This window comes from Sinohyriopsis cumingii, chromosome 8, assembly GCF_028554795.1.
Source record: "Sinohyriopsis cumingii isolate HCF-2022 chromosome 8, ASM2855479v2, whole genome shotgun sequence".
NCBI lineage: Eukaryota > Metazoa > Mollusca > Bivalvia > Unionida > Unionidae > Sinohyriopsis > Sinohyriopsis cumingii.
The window spans coordinates 113,696,262-113,719,758 of NC_142968.1; the positions used below are offsets into that span (position 1 = coordinate 113,696,262).

Here is a 23,497-nt window from a genome sequence, read left to right on the forward strand (position 1 = left end):
TTTCAGCATGATTTTCTTTTTAATTAACAAGAAAACTGCAATCAATCATGCATCCTGTAATACACCTAAAAACTTCTAGCTGCATCTCGAAGATTTTTGCTTCATTCTTGATGGTTTGATAGCTATATGTTGTGCTTTTTATTTGGTTAGGGGCCCCGAGTGGCCGAGTGGTCTAAAGCGCTGACCGTTACGGATCACTACCATCTCACCTCTGTCTGCATCAGTTCCAAGTCTCAGATTCGGCTAATGTGGTTATGTGAGAAAGCTTGCCAGTGGCTTCTCATGGGTCGATGGTTTTTTCCGGGTTTTTCCTCCACCATTAATACCTATCTTGTGCTGAAAAATGGCATTAAACCCTACATCAACAACATTTATTTGGTTAGTGTTTCTTTATAATTTTATATTAAGTATAGAGTAGGTCCTGATGGCACTTTCTGGAGACATTTAATTTTTTGTTTGAGGTTAACTCTGTGCTGTTAAAACACAATGTTAAGATCAAGTTGATGCATTGATACCCATTACTTGGACACCCCTGCATGCATTATATGTACGGATGTATTTATCAGCAGTGATACTACTCAATAATTTGGCAGCAGTGGGTCTAAATTTAGGACTCCAGTACTTGAAGTGGCAAAATTCAACTTGGTCACATGAAATTGCCATACCTGGAACACTATCTCTTGCCAGGTTGAAGAAGAACATTCTACCCATTTCTCAACAGTTTTGAAAATTTGAATTAAAAAATTTTGGGGGATTTTGGAAGGAATATACCTATTTCATGTTACTTGCTTAGCAAATTATATACAGTATTAGGTATATATGGGAATGAAATAAAGTAACTCTGGCTTGAGTTTAAGGGAGAAGACTCTTTCATGATGAGGAGTAGTTGACTTTGATGAGTCTTAACTTCCTCACCCCTTATTGACTCCTCAAGGAATGGCGTGGCTGGACACAAGACACTGAATATGGTAACTAGAGAATTTACAAGTGCACATGCATTCAGTTCTATACAACTAGGAAATTCTTGATCCATTATTAATTCAATCTGCACTCTATATATATATAGTTGGTGGTGGCTGTATTGTGTCCATTGGCAAGACACTTTACTCTCATTACCCAGCAAAAATTAACCAAAGCCACTAGTTAGGCAAAGCACTTCAAAGCGGACTTAGCCTTAATAAAGCAGAAATGTTCTTGTGCATCTCTCATGCACACCAATCATGTATGTCTTTAAAACCAACATTTTCACACACACACACATACACACACACACATAATTTTCATTTTAAAATTGAAATTTACTTATCAATACATTGATCTGACAGGCACCCATAAGATGTCATGTTCTGCTGACCTGTTTCACCAATCAAACTACAGCTTTCATACTGCAGAAACTTAAACACGTGTCCTTCAAGGAGACTGATGATCAGGTGGTTGAAGAAAATTTACAGGAAATCAAGTTAAGTTCATTTCTTCATTTTAACTGCTGCGTGCTGAAATCATCTCTGGTATTCATCAACAATAGCAAGATGGTCAAATTAGCTTCATTTATGACCAACTAGACAACGATAACAAGATTGTTTAATTAGCTTCATTTATGACCAACTTGACAATGATAACAAGATTGTCAAATTAGCTTCATTTATGACCAACTAGGCAACGATAACAAGATTGTCAAATTAGCTTCATTTATGACCAACTAGACAATGATAACAAGATTGTCAAATTAGCTTCATTTATGACCAACTGGACATCACAGTAAGATCTATGCTGATATGACCAGTAATTCAGGAGAAATAGTGATCATCAGATTGGCACCATTTTCATTTAGGACCAACTAGACATCATGAGAAGTCTTTAACCCTTTACCTCATGCAAGCGTCTTTGGATGCCTCTACACCATTCGCATGCAAGTGCCTTTTGACACCTCTACTCCAGTCGCATGGAAGCGCTTTTTGACTTTGGCTGTGAACATCAGCCATTTTAAGCCGGTTTTTGTAGCGCCACCTTCAGGGAAGCCCCTATTAGATACTACATTCATTTCTGTGAATGACAGTTATGTCAGTCACTGTTTATGCACTGATCGGTATCTGCTATTTAAAGTACCTGGGTCATAATCTCCACTCTCCAAAATGGCGGTCGCAGATTTCCTTCAGTACTTACGAAGTTTTCACGATTAGAATCACAGCTATGAAAGATTCAATAATTTAGGTAAAGGCTCTGATATTGATGTAGGCAGCAATTAGTTTTTATAAATTATAAAATTCAGATGACTTAGTGATGTAGACGCAGACGAAAAACTCATAAATTTTGAGTATGAGAAATGGCAGCTATGGTTGGTCACACAGCCTCAATGACACGACGGTGAACGAGTTCTCTCAAGATTTTAAAGCACATAAAAAATTCTTCCGTGAAAAATAATTATACAGCTATAACAATCGGACTTTACTCTTAAATTTTTCCACATATAATAGATGTGTACCAAAAATTTTAAATGGTTAAAATTGCTGTTAAATGTAACATACACTACATTGCTTAACAGTTCACAGGCAGGCTTATGCATATGGAGTCGAATAGGTAACAGGTGTTCTATTTATAGTGCGCTGCACTTTGTAACTATGCTCTATGAGCTAAAGGGTTAAGTGAAAACCTTATCTTGATATGACCATCAATTCAAATGAAGTAGTGATAACAAGATTTTCAAAATGACCAGTGTGATGTCTGCATCAGCATTATTTTCATTTAGAACCAATTATACATAATGAGAAGTCTTTAAGTGAAAACCTTGTCTTGATATAACCATCAATTCAAATGAAGTAGTGATAACAAGATTTTCAAGATGGGTGGTGTGATGTCTACATCAGCATTATTTTCATTTAGAACCAATTAGACATAACGAGAAGCCTTCTGGTGAAAACCCCATGGGATAATACAACTTCCGATTCAGAAGGAGTAGAGACAGATTTTCATGACCACTGGGGTGGTCATGTTGGACATCAGATCAGCACCATTTTCAGGTAGAACCAACTAAAGTCTTTTAGTGAAAGCCCCTTGTTCATATGGACATCCATGCAGGAACCATCTAGACTATGGGATGAACCGAGTGCAAAGTTTCATGACAATCCTCAGAGTAGTTATGAGGAGTAGTGATAACTTGTGCAAAAGGATTGATGGACCACAGACCATCTCATAAGATCTTTATCACCAGTAGAACTAAATAAAAATCATTCAGAACATGTGGCTGCTAACACTAACTCTTCCTAACATGAAATGCAACATTTTATCTGATAGGACATAAAAAGATAGGTGGACAGGGAATTTCAAAGGTCAGGAGAACATGAACTTTGATCAGTACTTGTCAGAAATCTGGGTTTTATTCAGGTTTTATTCTTATGCCTGTATTCTTGGTTATTATTTGAGGACTCTGCATTATGCATGGAACCACACAAATAGCTAGCTCTACATTCTCCTGCTGAAAATTACTTAGTTTAACTTTTGACAGCTGAATAGAATAAAATGCAGTTTAGTAATTTTATAGATAAGAGGCGTACATAATTTTAATTGACGGGCAAATTGTATCTATTTTTCAGTCAGGTCAAAAGATAAACAGGCTGCATGTTGAAAAAAATTCATTGCATCTAAAATGCAAGACATTTGTATTTTTATGCATGTTTTAATATTTTTTCTTAATCATCTAAATCTGGTATTTTCAATTTTTGAGGATTATACGTTTAATTTTGTTTTAGAAGGATTTATCTTGATAATGATTTTGGCAGTTTTTAACCATTAGTATTTATATTTTACCTTATACCTTTTACTTGGCACTTTATGGCCAAGATTGGGCTGATATGCCCGTAAATCCAAGACATGCATACTGTATATTCATAACATGCAAAAATAATGGAAGCAATTATGACCGATACAGTCACCATGGTTTTCATGACCTTGCTCTGTTCTTTATAATTCAGTGTTAGATTACATCATAATCAGCCATTTGTAGGCCTCACCATTAATATGGATGAAGCATATAGTATTTAACCCAAAACTTCACAAGTTCTAGTTTTATTCAAAACCAGTCACTTCTGTTGAAGTATTATGGGATTGCAAACTACATGCAATCTTTATTTACCTCAGAAATGGAAGAGCATGACAATGTGAAAAATCCATGCAACTCCGAAACTAAAGATTTGACACTGAAAGTGGTTCAATGAGCATGGACAATTTTTCATAATGCAAAAACACATGTAAACACATTTTTACTTAGTTAAATTACAATCAAGATTTGTATAGACTCAACTTGGCACGTCATCATAATGAAGTAATTTAGTGGCTAAGTGTTTGAAACTATTTTGTTAGACTCTTTAACATAGTTGTCTGTCGAGATGGTCATAGTAGGGATAATATTAGTATATCATCAGATAGCTGAGGCACCTAGCGCTGTTGGTGCAGGGTGATATTTACTCTTTAAATTACACGTATGTTACCATGTCTTACCTCAATTACTAATATGAAAATACCCATGATGATGAAGTAAAGGCTAACTGTGTCAAATTTGTCTTTCAAGCTTTCAAAGCAGTCCTGTAAGTAAAAGAAATATGATGATGTAAGTAAACATGTAAGTAGTACAGAACTTTAGGGGAATATAAACCAGAATACTGCATAGTAAACTGGCAGTGTTCATTATTATTAAATTATAGCAAATTCAGCAAGATCACTGAATGAGATAAATATTATAAATGCTTATTGGATATTAAATCTCAAAACATTCCTATATGCCAATCAACAAAACACTAAAAGACATTGAATATTAGAAATAGTAAACTGGCAGTGCATGTACAATGGCAATGCATAGTAATCCTGCAATGCATGGTATACTGTCAGTGCATAGTAAACTGGCAATCCATGGTATACTGGCAGTGCATCATACACTTGCAATGCATAGTTAGCTGGCAATGCATGGTATACTGGCAATGCATAGTAAACTGGCAATGCATGTTACACTTTAAATGCATATTTTACTGGCAATGCATAGTAAACTGGCAATGCATGGTACACTGGCAGTGCATAGTTAACAGGCAATGCATATTATACCGGCAATGCATGGCAAACTGGCAATGCATGGTACACTTTAAATGCATATTTTACTGGCAATGCATAGTAAACTGGTTATGCATGATACACTGGCAGTGCATAGTTAACTGGCAATGCACAGTAAACTGGCAATGGTGAGTATACTGGAAATCAGGGGTGTAGTGCTGTGGGAATGGTATTCCCTTTTTTTGTGATTGCCATTGTCCTCATGCATCTGAGTAACATGCATTCCCTCACTTCTTTATTGCGTTCTCTCACTTCGTTATTTACCACTACACCACTGCTGGCAATGCATAGTAAACTGGCAATGTATGGTACAGCTCTTACAATGTGCATGTCATTCATTGCTCAACTGGTGATTTGTTTAATTTGCTGTATGTAAAATTTATTTCTTATCATGACATGATTCAATTTGTGAGACATGCTTTTGTTGAATATCTCTTGACAGTCATGTTGTACAAAAAATCCTCATAAGCAGATATGTAGAAATTGAATTTGAACTGATGGTTCCTGCATCACTGACAGCCACATACATGTTTATGGATTTTGTAAACATTTACAGGCAGTAAATTAAACTAAACCATTTAAACATGTAACCATTGCAGCCTGAAACAAAACATTTAAACAGCAGCAAATAAACAAAAATGTCACCCATAGTTTTGGGATTCTGTTTTCACACTGAAAGCTGTGCAAGACATTAAATTTTGACAACCTGATGCTGTCCCAGATGGTATAGATGCACGATTTGCTAAAAATATCTGGAAAAAGTATCTTTTACTATCGACTGCCTAGTCATGTTGCTATTAAGGGTTAAGAGAAGGCTGACAAAGCACCCTTGTATCATCTCTTTCTAAATAGAAGAGTCCACATACTGACTTGAAATATGGTATAAATCAATTTGTTCTATATACTTGGAAAAATATACAGGATGAAATTCCACGAAGAAGCTTCAGAATGATAAACTTGTCGTTGGAGAATAGCATCCCTTGATCAGAACATATCAGAGAGATGAGGTGATATTGTGTTGATCGTGTACAGGATACATATCCAATTCATGTATACCTCCTGAAGTGTGTATAGGACACATACCTGATTCATGCATACCTCTTAAAGAGTGTATTGAACACATACATCAATCATGCATACCTCTTAAAGAGTGTATAGGACACATACCTGATTCATGCATGCCTCTTAAAGTGTGTATAAGACACATACCTGATTCAAGCATGCCTATTAAAGAGCATGTTAAACACATGCCCGATTCATGCATGCCTCTTCAAGGGTGTATAAGACACATACCTGATTAATGCATGCCTCTTAAAGGGTGCAAAAGACACATACTTGATTGATGCATACCTCTTAAAGAGTGTGTATGACACATACCTCATTCATGCATACCTCCTGAATGGTGTATAGGACATGTACCTGATTCATGCATAACTCATGAAGGTGAATAGGACACATACGGTCTTATTCAAGCATACCTCAAGATGGGAGTATAGGACACATACCTGATTTATGCATACTTCCAGAAGGGTGTATAGGGCATGTACCTGATTCATGCATAACTCATGAAGGTGTGTAGGACACATACAGTCTTATTCAAGCATACCTCAAGATGGGAGTATAGGACACATACCTGATTTATGCATACTTCCAGAAGGGTGTATAGGGCATGTACCTGATTCAGGCGTACTTCCAGAAAGGTATATAGGACACATACGGTCTTATTCAAGCATACCTCAAGATGGGAGTATAGGACACATACCTGATTTATGCATACTTCCAGAAGGGTGTATAGGGCATGTACCTGATTCAGGCGTACTTCCAGTAAGGTGTATAGGAACCATACCTGATTTATGCATACTTCCAGAAGGGTGTATAGGGCATGTACCTGATTCAGGCGTACTTCCAGAAAGGTATATAGGACACATACGGTCTTATTCAAGCATACCTCAAGATGGGAGTATAGGAACCATACCTGATTTATGCATACTTCCAGAATGGTGTATAGGACACATACCTGATTTATGCATACTTCCAGTAAGGTGTATAGGAACCATACCTGATTCATGCATACTTCCAGTAGGGTGTATAGGACACATACCTGATTCATGCATACTTCCAGAATGGTGTATAGGAACCATACCTGATTCATGCATACTTCCAGTAGGGTGTATAGGACACATACCTGATTCGTGCATACTTCCAGTAGGGTGTATAGGAACCATACCTGATTCGTGCATACTTCCAGTAGGGTATATAGGACACATACCCGATTTATGCATACTTCCAGTAGGATGTATAGGAACCATACCTGATTCGTGCATACTTCCAGAATGGTGTATAGGACACATACCTGATTCACGCATACTTCCAGCAGGGTGTATAGGAACCATACCTGATTCATGCATACTTCCAGTAGGGTGTATAGGACACATACCTGATTTATGCATACTTCCAGAATGGTGTATAGGACACATACCTGATTCATGCATACTTCCAGTAGGGTGTATAGGAACCATACCTGATTCATGCATACTTCCAGTAGGGTGTATAGGAACGATACCTGATTCGTGCATACTTCCAGAATGGTGTATAGGACACATACCTAATCCACGCATACTTCCAGAAAGGTGTATAGGGGACACGTACCTGATTTATGCATACTTCCAGAATGGTGTATAGGACACATACATGATTCATGCATATTTCCAGAATGGTATGTAGGACACGTACCTGATTTATGCATACTTCCAGTAGGGCATATAGGATGCATACCTGATTCATGCATACTTCCAGAAGGGTGTATAGGACACATACGTGATTCATGCACACCTCCTGAAAGATGAACCTCAGCTAGAGTGCATACATTGCCAGTGTCCACTGACAGTGGAATGCTTTCTTCTCAAGAGTATCAAGTTCCACTCTTTCAAAGAAAAATACCTTGCCTGTGTTCACTGTCAGTGTAACGCATTCTTGGTGAGTGTAACAATGTCCTCTGAGTGAGACTAACATTTTGAGGGGCAGGGGTGGGTGTGGTAAATGAGTTGAGAAATCTTTAATGATGTATAACTAGAGAAATCTTGAATTTAAAAGAAAAGTGACTATAACAAATTTTAAAATCTTTGCCTTGTATTTTCTTTTTCGTGTTTGTATTCAGGAGAGTTTGTCTTCCTTTAATTTTTGCAATTTTGTTACTTTTACATATTTCACTATTTTAACTTTTAATTTGCACTATGAGGATATGAATGTGCTGACTTGCCATTAAACCATGTACATGCATGCAAATTCATAAATTTCACATAATGATTAACCCATCCTATCAGCATAATTCTTACTTGTACTGCATCTGATGCAATCGTGTTGCACCTGTCCGTTTGGTTCACGAGACGTAGATTGTCAACATGGCAGCATTTAAACTGGAAATAATAATAATAATAATAATAATAATAATAGCATAATGTTTATTACCTTTGTACCCTCACATTTTGTCATTCACAAGAAATGGTAAATATCAATTATTTTTATTTTTGTCTCCACATCCAAACAGTCATTATCTTCCCTATTTTTCTTTATCTAATTTATTTACACAAAAAAATATCTGTTCTTACCCAAACAAGTTATAAATTTGAAATCTTGTTAACTGTTATTGTTTTTACATAGTAACATGGTTCATACAACCCTGAAAATCTATGAATCTGAATAATTGCCTTAAAAACAATTAGAGTTTGAAAACAGATTATTTTATCTTTGAAAATGAATTGTTGAAAAGTTCCTTGAATTTGCCAAAAGCTTCTTGAATTTATCTGAGGGGATACAAAACACTAATACTGAAGAAAATATACCATTTGTTAAATTCAGAAACCTTGTTCATTTATGTAGTTAAAATAACAGTGAATAGATAGATATAATTGGATAAAGCTGAGTAGATTAAATGATGTACGACACCAGTTGTTATCAGATGGAGTAGCACTATAATCACATTCGATAATGGTAGTGAAATGTTGTCATCTCTTTGTCTTTTAAAAAAACACTCTTCAGGGTTGACATGAATATAAATAAATTTTACACCTGAAAAAATATTAGTGAAAAAAAGTGCATGAACTTTACAGACAATAAAGTTATATTACAGAAATAATTCTGCATTTCTTCACAATTTCACCTAATTTTCTCAACAAATTGTATTAGGTGGCTGCTGAACTAAATCATTTATAAGATAAACATAGAGACACATATCAAAGCCAAAACTCATTTTGGAAATTGACAATCTCTGGTTACCTCAATAAGCTATACTGCTAAGAAAGACTACATGCTTATAACAAAATCCATAATCAAGAGGTACATATTAAAGTGAGTAACTTTGTTAAATAGGACACACATACACAGAGTGTGTGTGTATGTGTTTAACTTTGTTGTTGTTGTTGTTGTTGTTGAGTTTAATTATAGTGGCGTGCACACAATTGTGCATGTGCCACTTTTTTCTGACTGCACCGCAGCCTGCTAGTTGTTCCTGGGGAAGGGGATGGTGCCACCTACCTCAGGCTTTTATGGATTCAAGGAACCCTGATAGTTTGGCCTTAATCTGTGGGTCCATAAAGGTCCCTACAGTTGAATGGTTGGCTGTCATTAGTGGGAAGGAGAGCTCGGGAACGGTCCTGCTTGCTTTACATCACTGGTTTCTTGTTGCATTTGCCTGGTGTTTCTTGCAATTTTTTTTTATTTTATTTTTATTTTCTTTTTCTTTTTTTTTTTTTTCCTCTTCAAAATGTTCTAAAAGGAGGGGGGATGTTCTATGCTGTTTATAGAGGTTCTTAGTAGAAATCGTGTGTGTGTGTGTGTATGTGTGATTTAATGCATCGCACAAAAAACAGTACATTTAAATGTATACATATATTTTGAATAGTTACTGAACTATACAGATTGTAAGAAAGATATCCATAGAGTCGGAATGATGGACAAATAGGTGAACAAATCTGATACAGCAGTGTTTCCACATCTGGATAAAAAGCCTTATTATCAACTGGATACAAGTCATTAAAGCTATTGATTCCTCTGTCTCTAAAGTATGCAAAGCAGCCATTGCTACATTGAGAATGTGTACATAGAGCTTGGGAGGGGGGACACAGCAACACAAGTAGTTTATTTTGTACCAAGTAAAGGAGGCTTATATGCCTTAACAATGAGGCACTATGGTCCTAACCCAAAATGATCCAGTGGTAGGATTCAAACCCGTTCCTTTCCAGTCACGAGTCTGGCACTTTAACCACTGAACCACCTCAGCTCCTGCCTCCAATAATTGCTTCTTATAACATATGACAATAATACAGATACTGACCAAATCAAAGAAATAAACAATGCCATCCCGAACTTCTTTGTTGCCTTCATTCGCCTTTTTTACTGATTCCTTCATGCCTGTCCTTATAGTATCATTAAACTGTAATGGAAAAATATGTCAATGTCAAAACAAATGTCACGTGCAGCATATCAACAGTAAAAGACACACAGAGAGTAATTTGTAAGAAAAACCAGAGTACACTACTCGTAAAATGGTATATAATACTCGTAAGTCAATATAAATAAGTTTGCCTGCACTTTCATGATAAGATAAAAATTTACCTTATTTCCCCTTTTTTGAAGTTTGTGGGAATAAAAAAATAACCATGTTTTAAAGGCTTTCTGACTAGATTCAAATGAATTTTATCTTCACATAATAGTCATTTGGAAAGAGACAAGCTATAACTGTAAATGTATACACATCCATCCATCCATAAATTTGCAGGAGATACGAATGTTCCTTTTCATACAATAATGTTCTTCTCAAAATTTAACTGTTTTAACAATTTCCTTGCTTTGTAACATGAGATACAAAAACTAGTTTCTCAATAACAGAACTACTAATATACTTACTTAATGGTAAATAAATGGACAAACTTAATTGTGAACAACTAAAAGTACTGATAACTAATTCTCATTAAAACTAGTAAAGAAAGATGTCGAAACACACTGGAATATGGAAAATGGAGAACAGTAGAGCGAGATCACTGATGATAAGAAAATAATCAGTCCTAATACTTTTTCTGTGAATCTTGGAGATGAACTGCAGATGCTAGAGAAAATTTGGTATGTATCTGAGTCATCTCCTTCCTGCTAGTGTTCTTTAACAGTTGGGCACTGTTTGCTTTGGTGTTTTACAGCTAGTGGAGAGTTTGGGGTTTGGTGTTTTACTGCAGAGTGTTTGGTTTGGTGTTTTTACTGCAGTTGAGGAGTCTGGGGTTTGGTGTTTTACAGCCAGTGGGGGGTTTGGTGTTTTACTGCACAGCATCACATGGAAGTTATTTAGTACCAAGGTAATTAGAGTACAGTTTCTTCTCCTCAGGGGCACATAACTGTAGCTGACCTGATCATAAATGGCACTACGTTTCCTGGTAGGTAAAGTGGACAGAGAGGGCTAAGGCTAAGTCTAATCTAGTTTTGAGACTGACTAAATGATAAAAGAGAAATGACACAATGTGATCCTTTTGACCTGTAAGAACACATTGATACATATGAGAATATCAATGTGGTAAATTGTCACTAACTCATGGTATCCCTTCGCAGTGTCACATTTAAAATGGCAGAATATTAGCTATAACATCTGGTAAACACACATTATATTAATATACAGTAAGAGATGATCTATCCTTAATTTATTGCAATGTCAGTAGGCAGTGGCCAAATAATTTGTGTAAACTATTGATCACTGAAAATTGACTATGTTTAAGTTATTCAGGTACACAATACAAAATGGGAATACAAAATGGGCATACCTGCTCCCAAAGATGCAAAATGGCAAATTACTGTTGGTAGCATCAGATATTCTAGTTAATACAATATTTTTTATGCATAGGGAACTTGCAGGTTGTTTGTACGCATTGGGAACTTGCAAGTTGTTTGTACACACAGTGAACTGACAGGTTGTTTGTATGCATAGTGAACTTGCAGGTTGTTTGTATGCATAGTGAACTTGCAGGTTGTTTGTATGCACAGGGAACTTGCAAGTTGTTTGTATGCATAGGGAACTTGCAAGTTATTTGTGCACATAAGGAACTTGCAGGTTGTTTGTATGCATAGGGAACTTGCAAGTTGTTTGTACACATAGGGAACTGGCAAGTTGTTTGTATGCATAGGGAACTTGCAAGTTGTTTGTACACATAGGGAAATTGCAAATTGTTTGTATGCATAGGGAACTTGCAAGTTGTTTGTACACAAAGGGAACTTGCAAGTTGTTTGTACACAAAGGGAACTTGCAAGTTGTTTGTACACATATGGAACTTGCAAGTTGTTTGTACACATAGTGAACTTGCAAGTTGTTTGTATACATAGGGAACTTGCAAGTTGAGATGTAAATGTTGTTGTTGTTGTTGTTGTTGTAGGGTTTAACGCCATTTTTCAGCACATGATAGGCTATACATGGCGGCCAGTATTAATGGTGGAGGAAGAACCCGGGAAAACCCTGGAGAGAACCACCGAACCACGAGAAGCTACTGGCAAGCTTTCTCACATACCCACATTGGCTCAATCCGAGACTCGAACCCATGCAGACAGAGGTGAGATGGCTGTGATCCTTAATGGACAGCGCTTTAGACCACTCGGCCACTGAGATGTAAATGAATAAATGAAGTTCCATCTAATATTAATAACATTTTTCATATGACTAATTTTTCCTCCTGTCCAGAGTAAAAGTACATGATAAAAGTCCCAAACAGAGCCCTCAGAAAGTTTTAAAAAATCGTTAGAGTGTGATTTTGATTGCCTGTATCATAATTCAAAGTGCACTGCTCACTCCATATCTAGTGATGTGCAAAATTATGAAAACTTAATTCCTGTGATATATTCAAATAGTAAAACCAGAAGGTTTTTCTGTGTAAAAACACACACACACAAAGCAGTACAAATCCAGCCTTAGTGATCTCTTAGTGAACAGAAAAATACAAGGACCAAGCCTTTATGGCATATCATCAATAAATTTCAAAGATGTCAGAGTTCCTGTATCTCCCATGATTTTTAGTATACTTATTTTAAAAACCTTACCAATGTATATAACAAGGATGAACCTATTCCTGAAAGAAGTGTTTCAACCTATGTGTAAGCCATCAGATGACACCATTCATATCTAGACAATGCATTAATACATGCAATGAGATGTTGAAAAGGACAGTCATAACATAGTTCATAGAGTTCATACATTATTCAATATGATCCATATCAATGGTTAGAGACTATCAAATGCCGTTGTGGTTGGAGACTATCAAATGGCATTGTGGTTGGAGACTATCAAATGGCATTGTGGTTGGAGACTATCAAATACCATTGTGGTTGGAGACTATCAAATGTCATTGTGGTTGGAGACTATCAAATGCCATTGTAGTCAGAGACTATCAAATGCCATTGTGGTTAGAGACTTTCAAATGCCATTGTGGTTGGAGACTATCAAATGCCATTGTGGTTAGAGCCTATCAAATGCTATTGTGGTTAGAGACTGTCAAATGCCATTGTGGTTGGAAACTATCAAATGCCATTGTGGTTAGAGACTATCAAATGTCATTGTAGTTAGAGACTATCAAATGCCATTGTGGTTGGAAACTGTCAAATGACATTGTGGTTGGAGACTATCAAATGCCATTGTGGTTGGAGACTATCAAATGCTATTGTGGTTGGAGACCATCAAATGCCATTGTGGTTGGAGACTATCAAATGCCATTGTAGTTAGAGACCATCAAATGCCATTGTGGTTGGAGACTATCAAATGCCGGTGTGGTTGGAGACTATCAAATGCCGTTGTGGTTAGAGACTATCAAATGCCACTGTGGTTAGAGACTATCAAATGCCAGTGTGGTTAGAGACTATCAAATGTCATTGTGGTTAGAGACTGTCAAATGCCATTGTGGTTAGAGACTATCAAATGCCATTGTGGTTAGAGACTATCAAATGCCATTGTAGTTAGAGACTATCAAATGCCATTGTGGTTGGAAACTGTCAAATGACATTGTGGTTGGAGACTATCAAATGCCATTGTGGTTGGAGACTATCAAATGCCATTGTGGTTGGAGACCATCAAATGCCATTGTGGTTGGAGACTATCAAATGCCATTGTGGTTAGAAACCATCAAATGCCATTGTGGTTGGAGATTATCAAATGCCGTTGTAGTTGGAGACCATCAAATGCCATTGTGGTTAGAGACTATCAAATGCCACTGTGGTTAGAGACTATCAAATGCCAATGTGGTTAGAGACTATCAAATGTCACTGTGGTTAGAGACTGTCAAATGCCATTGTGGTTGGAGACTATCAAATGCCATTGTGGTTAGAGACTATCAAATGCCATTGTGGTTAGAGACTATCAAATGCCATGTAGAAGACTGGTGATCAGTTTTTGCAGCAGATTGTTACCTAGGATTCTCTAAATACAAAAACAAAATTGTGATGCTAAATATGTTTTAAATGCTACCTGAAAATATAAATATTTTATGAAGTAAATCTTTTATTGCTTTATGAAATTATATTGAGGTGAAATTAATGATGTGAACAAAAACTATGAATAAAGAATAAAATGGATGTACAGCAATTGTAAGTATTTTTCATAAACACTTTTCAATTTTGACCTTGAAAATTAATCATCTCGATTTATGTTTGCAACTAGTCCTCATTGATGTTCAAGCTTCCTATGTTGCACTTACTGTATCTAGTCACTCTTATTGTATATAGTCATCTTGTGTTATCTTTTCTGTTTTTTACTATTTTTTTTAACTATGATCATTTTAAAGGATGATTTTTTTAATGAGCTAGGAGCATTATAATGGCAAAGTTAAGCTAATTATGAGAGTTTTATTTACTAATTAGCGTAAAGTATTATCATGATGGATATTGAACTAGAACTTCTACATCATGATATGTAGCATTTTTAGACTTCATTTACATAATTTGTACTATATGGAAGCACTGTATTGTGATACATGCATTGGGAGTTCTATTATCTGAGACACATTGTACCAGGACCTCAGTATCCTAATAATATGGCAATGGGATTTCTGTATTTCTCTTGCATATTATATTGAGACTTCAGTTTTGTGATACATATTGTATCTCTGGAGTCCTTCCCACATTATCTTTATTATTCACACTTACACCATCATAAAAGGAAGTCTCTGTTTCTATCGGGATAAGTGGATTTGTGTGTCTGTGTATTGTAACTCACCTCTCTGCGCATGACGAAGAAGAAGGCAACTGCCACAATTTCCAATATGAAAATAAGAATCACAAAGCTGGCATACTGGAAATAATGGAAATATACATTAAAAATGTATAAACTCTAATTCCACTATTTAAAAACATTTTAAAATGTAGCACTTAGCGAACTAGAAACAAACTTCTGGAACATGAATACTCAGTGACCAAAACACAAAAATGTTACAAAATTTATATTTATATTAACTGAAATGTTGTAACTATTTACACCACATGCTCTGTCTTATTACTGTTCAGAGTATGGTAACCATATATACTTACTTATATATCAAGTCAAACTGCAAACACATAGATCTTGATCTGCCATAGCTTAATGCACCTTCAGATAAGGGTCTATGCTGTTTGTTCTACAGTTTACTGTACAGACCCAGATCTGCTGGTGCATTATGCGATGGCAGATCTGGGTCTGTCAGTCTGCAGTTGGACTTGTCTTATAAGCAAGCATATATGGTATATTGGTTGACCAACTACCTAGTATATATGGAACTAGTTATTCTCTCAATATTTTATACTGTTATCAAGTCATTTGTGTCTTTTATGACTGCATTTTGTTATGTTAGCTTGAGTCCATAGCAAATAGTGTAGAGGATCAATCATGGACAGAATCCAATCTTTGAAGCAAAATTAGCCTGAAAATAACGGAATAATACATGAAAATTTCAAGACAGCGCAAGTTAAATTTACTTACACTGGGAGTGTGAGGCTCAAAATAAAAGATGGATGGAGAGCTTTGGTAACTATAAATAGATATTATATATCAATTTGAAAAAGGGTTGCATTGTATCTCTCATATAAACCAGACTGTCATGACTAGATAGACTGTATCAGTTAATAAACTAGAAACATTTATTGAACAATAATCTCAGCTCTTATTCATGATTCTGCACCTTGTTTTAGTCGGTAACAGGGAAATGTAAATAGTATCATGTAAGGAATGGGTGGCATAGCTTCCATCAAAAGCCATCTTGGAGATAATTCTGTGTAGTGTGCCATGTATCTGTTGTTATAGTTCCTCTACTTATCGTCTTTCGATCTTAGCATATCATGATGCATACGGTATGCATGAAGTTGTATTATTCATGTATTGCATGTAGCTTGCCATCTTTTACCTTCACTATTTGGGTGTTGGATCGATTGATGTACAGGGTAATACGTATGCTGTTAATGAAGAAAGGTTTGTAGAGAATATGTTGTGCATTTAGTTAAGTTTGCAGCTTTGTCAGGACGACAGCTTTCCCAATATGATATAGGTTATGTTTTTTTAATGTCTGTTTGACAGTTTCTTGAATATCATTTTCTAAAGAATGTTGTCACACTTGTAACATTTAAAACAAGGTAATGCAAGGTCTACACATTTGGGAACTGTGAGAAGCATCACAAGTATATTGGGGCTATTTGATAACAGAGTGGTAATGCAAGATCTTCACATTCAGGAACTGCAAGAAGTATATTGGGGCTATATGATAACAGAGTGGGTTCATTCTCTGAGTGTTATTAATCTTTTATTTCTAGTGCTGCATCCCGACATCACAAGCTTAAGAGAATCGGGAAAATTAATAGCCATCCATTATATCAATAGGTGGTTGTATCTTAACATCCAAGTTATGTACTTGCTTGACGGTAATATTTTGTTTCTGTTACCTATTGTTTACCACGTTGTGGCTCAATACCTCCATGATGTTTTTTCACGAAAAATTTAATTTAATGAACGAAAAGGTCACTAGAATATGAACTCATGTAGGAGCCTCTGCGAGCTACTTATTTATAAGCAGATCTTGATTTCAGTTAATTTGAATTTGTTCAACGATTGATGTGGAGGTAAATAATTTTGAGAAAACATTGGCATAGAATTTTAACACTGGCAATAGTGACAATTCCCATGCCACCAGAAAAGTAATATAATTGTCCCTCTCTATAAATCTCTTCAGTATTCTGCTGCCTCTTTTTAACACGAAGAGGATCATGGTTCTCCTTAATTTATTTGATTTTTGTTTTCTAATTGCTTCTGGGATTGTTTCACTTAACATTAGTTCTTGGTTAATGACAATCAATAATAATGTAACTTCACATTGCTAAATGTTCAAAGTTTGTGTTTAAATACACTATTATAACAAAGTAGTGTTAGAACACCCATCAGTACAATGCCCCCTCACTTATAATGCAGTCATTCACGTGAATAGCATAATAAAGAGCTAGCACTTTACATTGTCTAAAATGGATAAAATCTTAAGACAACTGACAGCTCTAGTAATACAAATACTGCCTGCTTTTATGTACTTTTGCATTATTTTCACAGTTGAATTTTTCAATGCATGATGATATTTTATATTTTATGTATGTTTATGTGTTCACAGATGCCTGTACATATGTTCCAGGCTTGATATTTTGATTTAGTGTCAAGTCTGATTTTTCACATCATGTTGCATATACTGTATATATTGCACATAACAGCTAGAAGGCCTCAAGGTAAATGAGTTACCTTCTCTAAATAAAGTCTTTATTATTATTATTATTATTATTATTATTATTATTATTATTATTATTATTATTATTATTATCATATGCAAGACAACAAATTGCAATAATTCAACTTACAACGACTAGCATCCATCGGACGAGGCAACCAGCTCCTATGAGGCCGATTATTGCGATTGCAATGAGGACAGCACCAACGACGATGAAGATGATGGTAAAAGCATCTGCGAGATAGTACAAACTATTCCCTTCCAGTTTGATGTCCCCAAGGGTTGGCTTGATTTTTTCATCGAGAAACTTTTGTTCACCAAATTTGAAGATCAGACCAACAACGAGGAATGCTATCCCAAATAGCTAAAAGAAATGAAAGAAAAATAAACACAATAGGTTTGAAAATGCAGAGTGATTACTTCTCAGGTTTCTTGATCATTCTATGTCAAAGTTTCTCCATCTAACATATGATAGTCTATTTATCTGCATGTAAATCTGTAGATAGGTACATACATACATACATACATACATACATACATGCAGACAGACAGACAGACATACTGTTATGATTATATGGTCTTAAAATAAGTAATAGAGGAGAGTGAAAAGCAACAAGGTTTGTAAAATTCAACACAAAATTTTGTCCCTAGACGGTATTGCGAATTAAATCACAAATAATCCTAGAATTACAGACACAAGTCCTAATGTTTAAAGTTCTTTATTCGAAATCCAAATTATATCCATCGCTGGAAGTGTTGATGTACCTGTGGTGTCCTGTATAATGCTGATGAACCAACAGTCTTTTGTTGGATCACAAAAATACAATCCAAGAATCACACCTTATTTGAAACTTCAGTATAAATTCAAGTCTCTATTTCCAAGAATGCCATTTCTGAAGAGCACTTTGTATTTTCATTGAAGAATCACTTGTATTAAATAATTTGAAGAAAGTAATTCCAGCTCTAATGAAATACTGGACACAACATAATACAATTGATTCTGCCAAGATCTTAAAGCACGAATGACTAATGTTCAAATAAACAAGATTGATATCTTAACCTAAGACACCAAAAGAGACCCCGGATAATAAGGGTCAAAAGTACATTGTTCTAGAAAGATCGTAGTTATAATTAGAAAATCCATCACCAAATTCACAATAAAACATATGACAACCATCACGTAGTCTAGCTATAAAAAATACAATGCCCTTGACTTAAGATAATGATCCTCACTCTAAGAAAAAATAAATTGTTTGCCAAAACTGTCACCGATTTTAGACAAGGTCAACCACTAAATAAAATGTTTGAAAACCCACAGCATATAATTAATTTTTTTTTAAAATTACAATTAACTAACAAACAATGCAAATTAAAAATACATACCAATACTGTGAGTGAGGGAGTGATATATGTGATCCCCCACCTGTTATGGTGCTTTGGTTATCGCAGTGTTATTGCCCGGATCGAGCAAACAATAAAATAAAAATATATAATTAATGGAAGGAAAAACAGAGATCGGAGCAAAGATATAGAATAGAAGAACACAAGCCCCTGTATGTAAAATATAACAGTTTAATCAATTACATAGACAAAATGAACATGACATTTGAATTATACACTTTCTCTTAGAAAAAGAATTATAAAATTTAGGCGAAGTGCATTTAGCCATTCTGCTATACCGATAAAACAAATTTCATCATATAATCAAGTGAATGAGCTAACTCAAATCGCCGGCAAGTCAGCATAACCTGGTTGCTTCCAATCCTTTCCAAATCACTATTGGTGACAGGTCAGAACTGCCCCCCCCCCCCCCGTGTAGCACAGGTATGAAGCTGTTTATCCCTTCAAATAAATAAAACGCACAACAAATACTGGTCATGCTTTTCTTTTCTAGCGTCGAACACTGTTCTCACTCTTGTCATGTCAGATATCGGTTTATCGTAACTCAACAGACTAAGGCTATGGTCAGTTCGCAAAATGATGATGATACACAATCTTATTAACATTAAATAAAAGTCTATCTAGCGGCTACTCCCATTCCTAACCGGAACATTGACCTAACCATACATCTTTGATAACTATTATATATCACTGTGGACTGTAAATTATTAGCTGAACGATGTCGGTCGACATATGCCGATTTTCCAAATGGAGAGAAATCACAACATAAGTACACAAATGAATTAATGGTCGTCACGTCTTTTCTTAACAAAATTACTTGCTAACTAGCGGGTCGTTGACGTAGATATAGTAAAATCAGTTCATAGCATACATGCCACATATCATTTAAGACATAAATTAATTCTCAAAATTCGCATCAGAGTAATGCATGAAATTCCTACAATACGTAATTTCTATTACATCTAAACGAGGTATTTCGAACGAATTCATATCAATTCGAACTGATTCATATAATGCTTGGGTAATATAACATTCGAGACAAATTCATGCAAACCCTTAGCTTCTCAACACATGGAAATATGATTAGAACAAATAAAGTGTACAAATAATTACAAACTTACATCAATGAACGTATTGTACGCGATCAAGACAATACCTTTGTGCCTTTTCGAAACTTGCTCTTTCTACGAAGCCAGATCTCTCTCCGTGTACCTTGACTTTCCAGACACCGTCCCCCGGACGATTTATTTAACGAGAGAAATTACTTGTCAAATTCAGCGGAGTCCCTCAAACTGCTCTTTCGGCAGAAAAACCTGGACTGCCGAATTTCGCAAGGGAAATGACTTAAAACATTTAATTTCGTATGAGAAACAAACACCCTCGTTTAGCTTAGCCAATCAGGATTAACTTTCTCTAACCACCAGAAATGTAATAATCCCATCGAAGTAAGAATAATTCCCTCTAGTCCGCCTTTATTAATAACTATTCTGGAAAATATCATTTAATGACGGTTATTTCAAATGGCTCCAAATTTCCTAACATTTGTCTCTGGTTTGTCTCAACTTTACCATTTCCTCTACTTAACCCTAATTTAACATATCTGTCGGACCTTTATCCTAGCCAGTCCTAATTAAACTCCAGTCGTGCCACCAAACAGAGCATATCCTATCTTTCTCAAGCAGCAATTTATTGCTAATCTAGCCCATACGTCAAAGTTAATGGTTTCGTGCCACGCTGACCACGACAAAATGTGCCGCTACAAAATATCTACAACTATTTTGCATCATTACGCATACATACATACGTGCGTGCGTACACACACACACACGTACATACATACACACGTACATACATACATATATACATACATACATACAAACATACATACATACATACATACATACATGAGATCTCGTTCGTCGCGGAAGTTCCGATTTCTAGTGTTACGCAATTATCAACATATGCCGCCAGATTTTTAATGGCAGTGTCAAGCTATATTATATAGTAGGAAAGATTGCATACATAGTATTCTTTTAAAATCCCCTAATCAAACAATACAATGTTGGAGCCTTAAAAAAAAAGTTGCTTTAAATGTCAAAAATGTATTTTCCTAAAACTAAAATTGGAGAAAATGTTGAACTTAATATCTTTAAAACTTAACAGCTTCTCTTGGGTAACATTTTGATGATTATTATTTTCCTTGCTTTCATTGGCCCTGGCTGCACCAACCACCCTCTCCTTCTTGCGATTATAAGCAACATGAGGCATTGTTCAGAGTATTAATTGTGCTAATTTATTGTTTTGATATCACCAAACTTTAGTGACATCATTCTGGCTCGAAACACATAGTACTGACGGACCTTTATCGTTATTTGTCTCCTATAATTGCAATCTTTAAAAATGGCTTTGTCACTTCCATAAGGGGGCATCGGGGCGTTGAACTGGTGCAAAGAGCGAATAACGTGCTTTAATTTACATGGAAAGGGGTTTAATACAATTCATGAGTAATATTTACTTGGAAGGGGTTGTAATACAAGTAATGAGTATCATACTTTCGAGCAATGCATAACCTAAAAATATGGACATGGACAGAATTTGTGGGCCATAAGAAAAATTCTCCAGCAGGTCGCTATGAATTACAAATTGTGACGACGACGATTACCCCACCCCCCCGACCATTGTGGGCCCCCATAATTTTGTTTTACCCTGTCCGCGGCCCTGCCTAAAAGAAACATATATCGCATATTTTGCCCAACACATATATGTGAATATGTCATTAAAACAGAGAGATAAATAGAGTTCGACCATCCGTTTCCAGGGCCAGATCAGTTAAAGTCTTAAAAGGGGTTTCCAAACTTTCTAAAGGGTCCAGACTTTCTTCGAAAGGGCACCAAAGCAAAAGTATATGTGTCTATTTACTCAGAGTGTGCTTAATACCAGTAAACTTGCCCTAGAATAAAACGATGGTGAAACTTCAGGTGGCAAGTGACTGTTTGTGTGTGTATACGGTTTTTTGTTTTTATTAGTTTGTTGTTTTTTTAAAATGGGACACCCATCCCACCTATCGGTCACCTTCCATAATTAGGTAAGATCTTGCTTTTCCTCTCGTCACCCATTTCATGTGACCAGTTATTTCCATTAAAAGGTCCACAAATAAACCTCTCTCCATTTTGAAGAAAAGATCGTAAAATACACGAACAACGATTATCACTGCTTTTAAAAAGTAGTACCATGGGATCCCCACCCCACCCCTATTTAACTCCTAAACATGTTTTGGACTACATCCATACAACTTAATTGCCGACACTACATATTTGCACCCACTCACCCACCCACTCCAAAAACAATTATGCGGTCGCCCCTGAGTATTACTGCTCAATAACAAGTATTACTACTATTTAACAAGTACTAATCAGAAATACTACGTTAACTAATAATCCTCTAAGTAGAACGTTTAAATGTAAATGTCTGGGGAGGGGGAAAGACAGACAGACAGACAGAAAGAGACTCACCAGAACAACTGTATTCAGCAGAATTAGGAAAATTTGGGCACATCGCCCGCCGCATGTTAAGCTGGCCATCTTTCAGTTGTAACTGACAAATCCTGAATCAATATTTCACCCCTTTAAACAAGACTCCAACTGTTGCACCCTTTTTCTTCTCAGCTACCGTTGTCCTACCACCTCCAAACCTGTATGGCAACTTGATGATCTAATACTTTTAATCTGTTTTGCTCGAATAGATGCAGTTAGTTTCCACGCCCTTTCGATTTCCACGCCCTCTCTTTAGTGCGAAACATATTGACCAGCTTTTTTTCTTCTTCTAAATATATATGTATATAACGATTTCAGTGGAGCGAGAAATTTAGACACACGCCAAAAATAGTCCTGTGGGGTTATGGCTAACATCTGACCTGTTTCTTTTGGTAATGCGAAATTGCACGGATATCGATAGCTAATATGAGTGTCAATTGATACAACATCCACTTATATGAGCTTAGTGTACGCTTCCTGTTTTCTGTCAAAGTGAATAATCTATATTTTCTATTGACTGACAATATCAACCATTGAAATACGGGATAATTGAAACACCGAACCTGTTTTATGGGCGTTGGCGGTGAATGTCAGGCTATAAAATGCAGTACGCGTAAGTGTCGAGTAAAGGTGGCTACAAAAAGATAATTAAATGACCTGTGTTAATTGCACTGTGATTCTTCTTATCATTTTTTACTGTCTAATTTGTCTCATTAAGGG

The 23,497-nt window shown here is 35.9% G+C and overlaps 1 protein-coding gene across 1 annotated transcript in view; it reads right to left on the reverse strand.

The window, feature by feature from the left end:
• The window catches only part of LOC149794411 (CD9 antigen-like), a 24,035-nt gene extending 812 nt beyond the window's left edge, over window positions 1–23,223 (reverse strand). The window contains exons 1-6 of the mRNA XM_089968605.1: window positions 22,757–23,223; window positions 17,974–18,207; window positions 15,329–15,403; window positions 10,430–10,528; window positions 8,433–8,513; window positions 4,495–4,578 (exon numbers count right to left, since the gene is read on the reverse strand). Coding sequence (XP_089824731.1) covers window positions 4,495–4,578; window positions 8,433–8,513; window positions 10,430–10,528; window positions 15,329–15,403; window positions 17,974–18,207; window positions 22,757–22,825 — 642 coding nt within the window. The 5' untranslated portion in view covers window positions 22,826–23,223. The remainder of the gene's footprint in view (window positions 1–4,494; window positions 4,579–8,432; window positions 8,514–10,429; window positions 10,529–15,328; window positions 15,404–17,973; window positions 18,208–22,756) is intronic.
• Window positions 23,224–23,497: the final 274 nt, after the last annotated feature.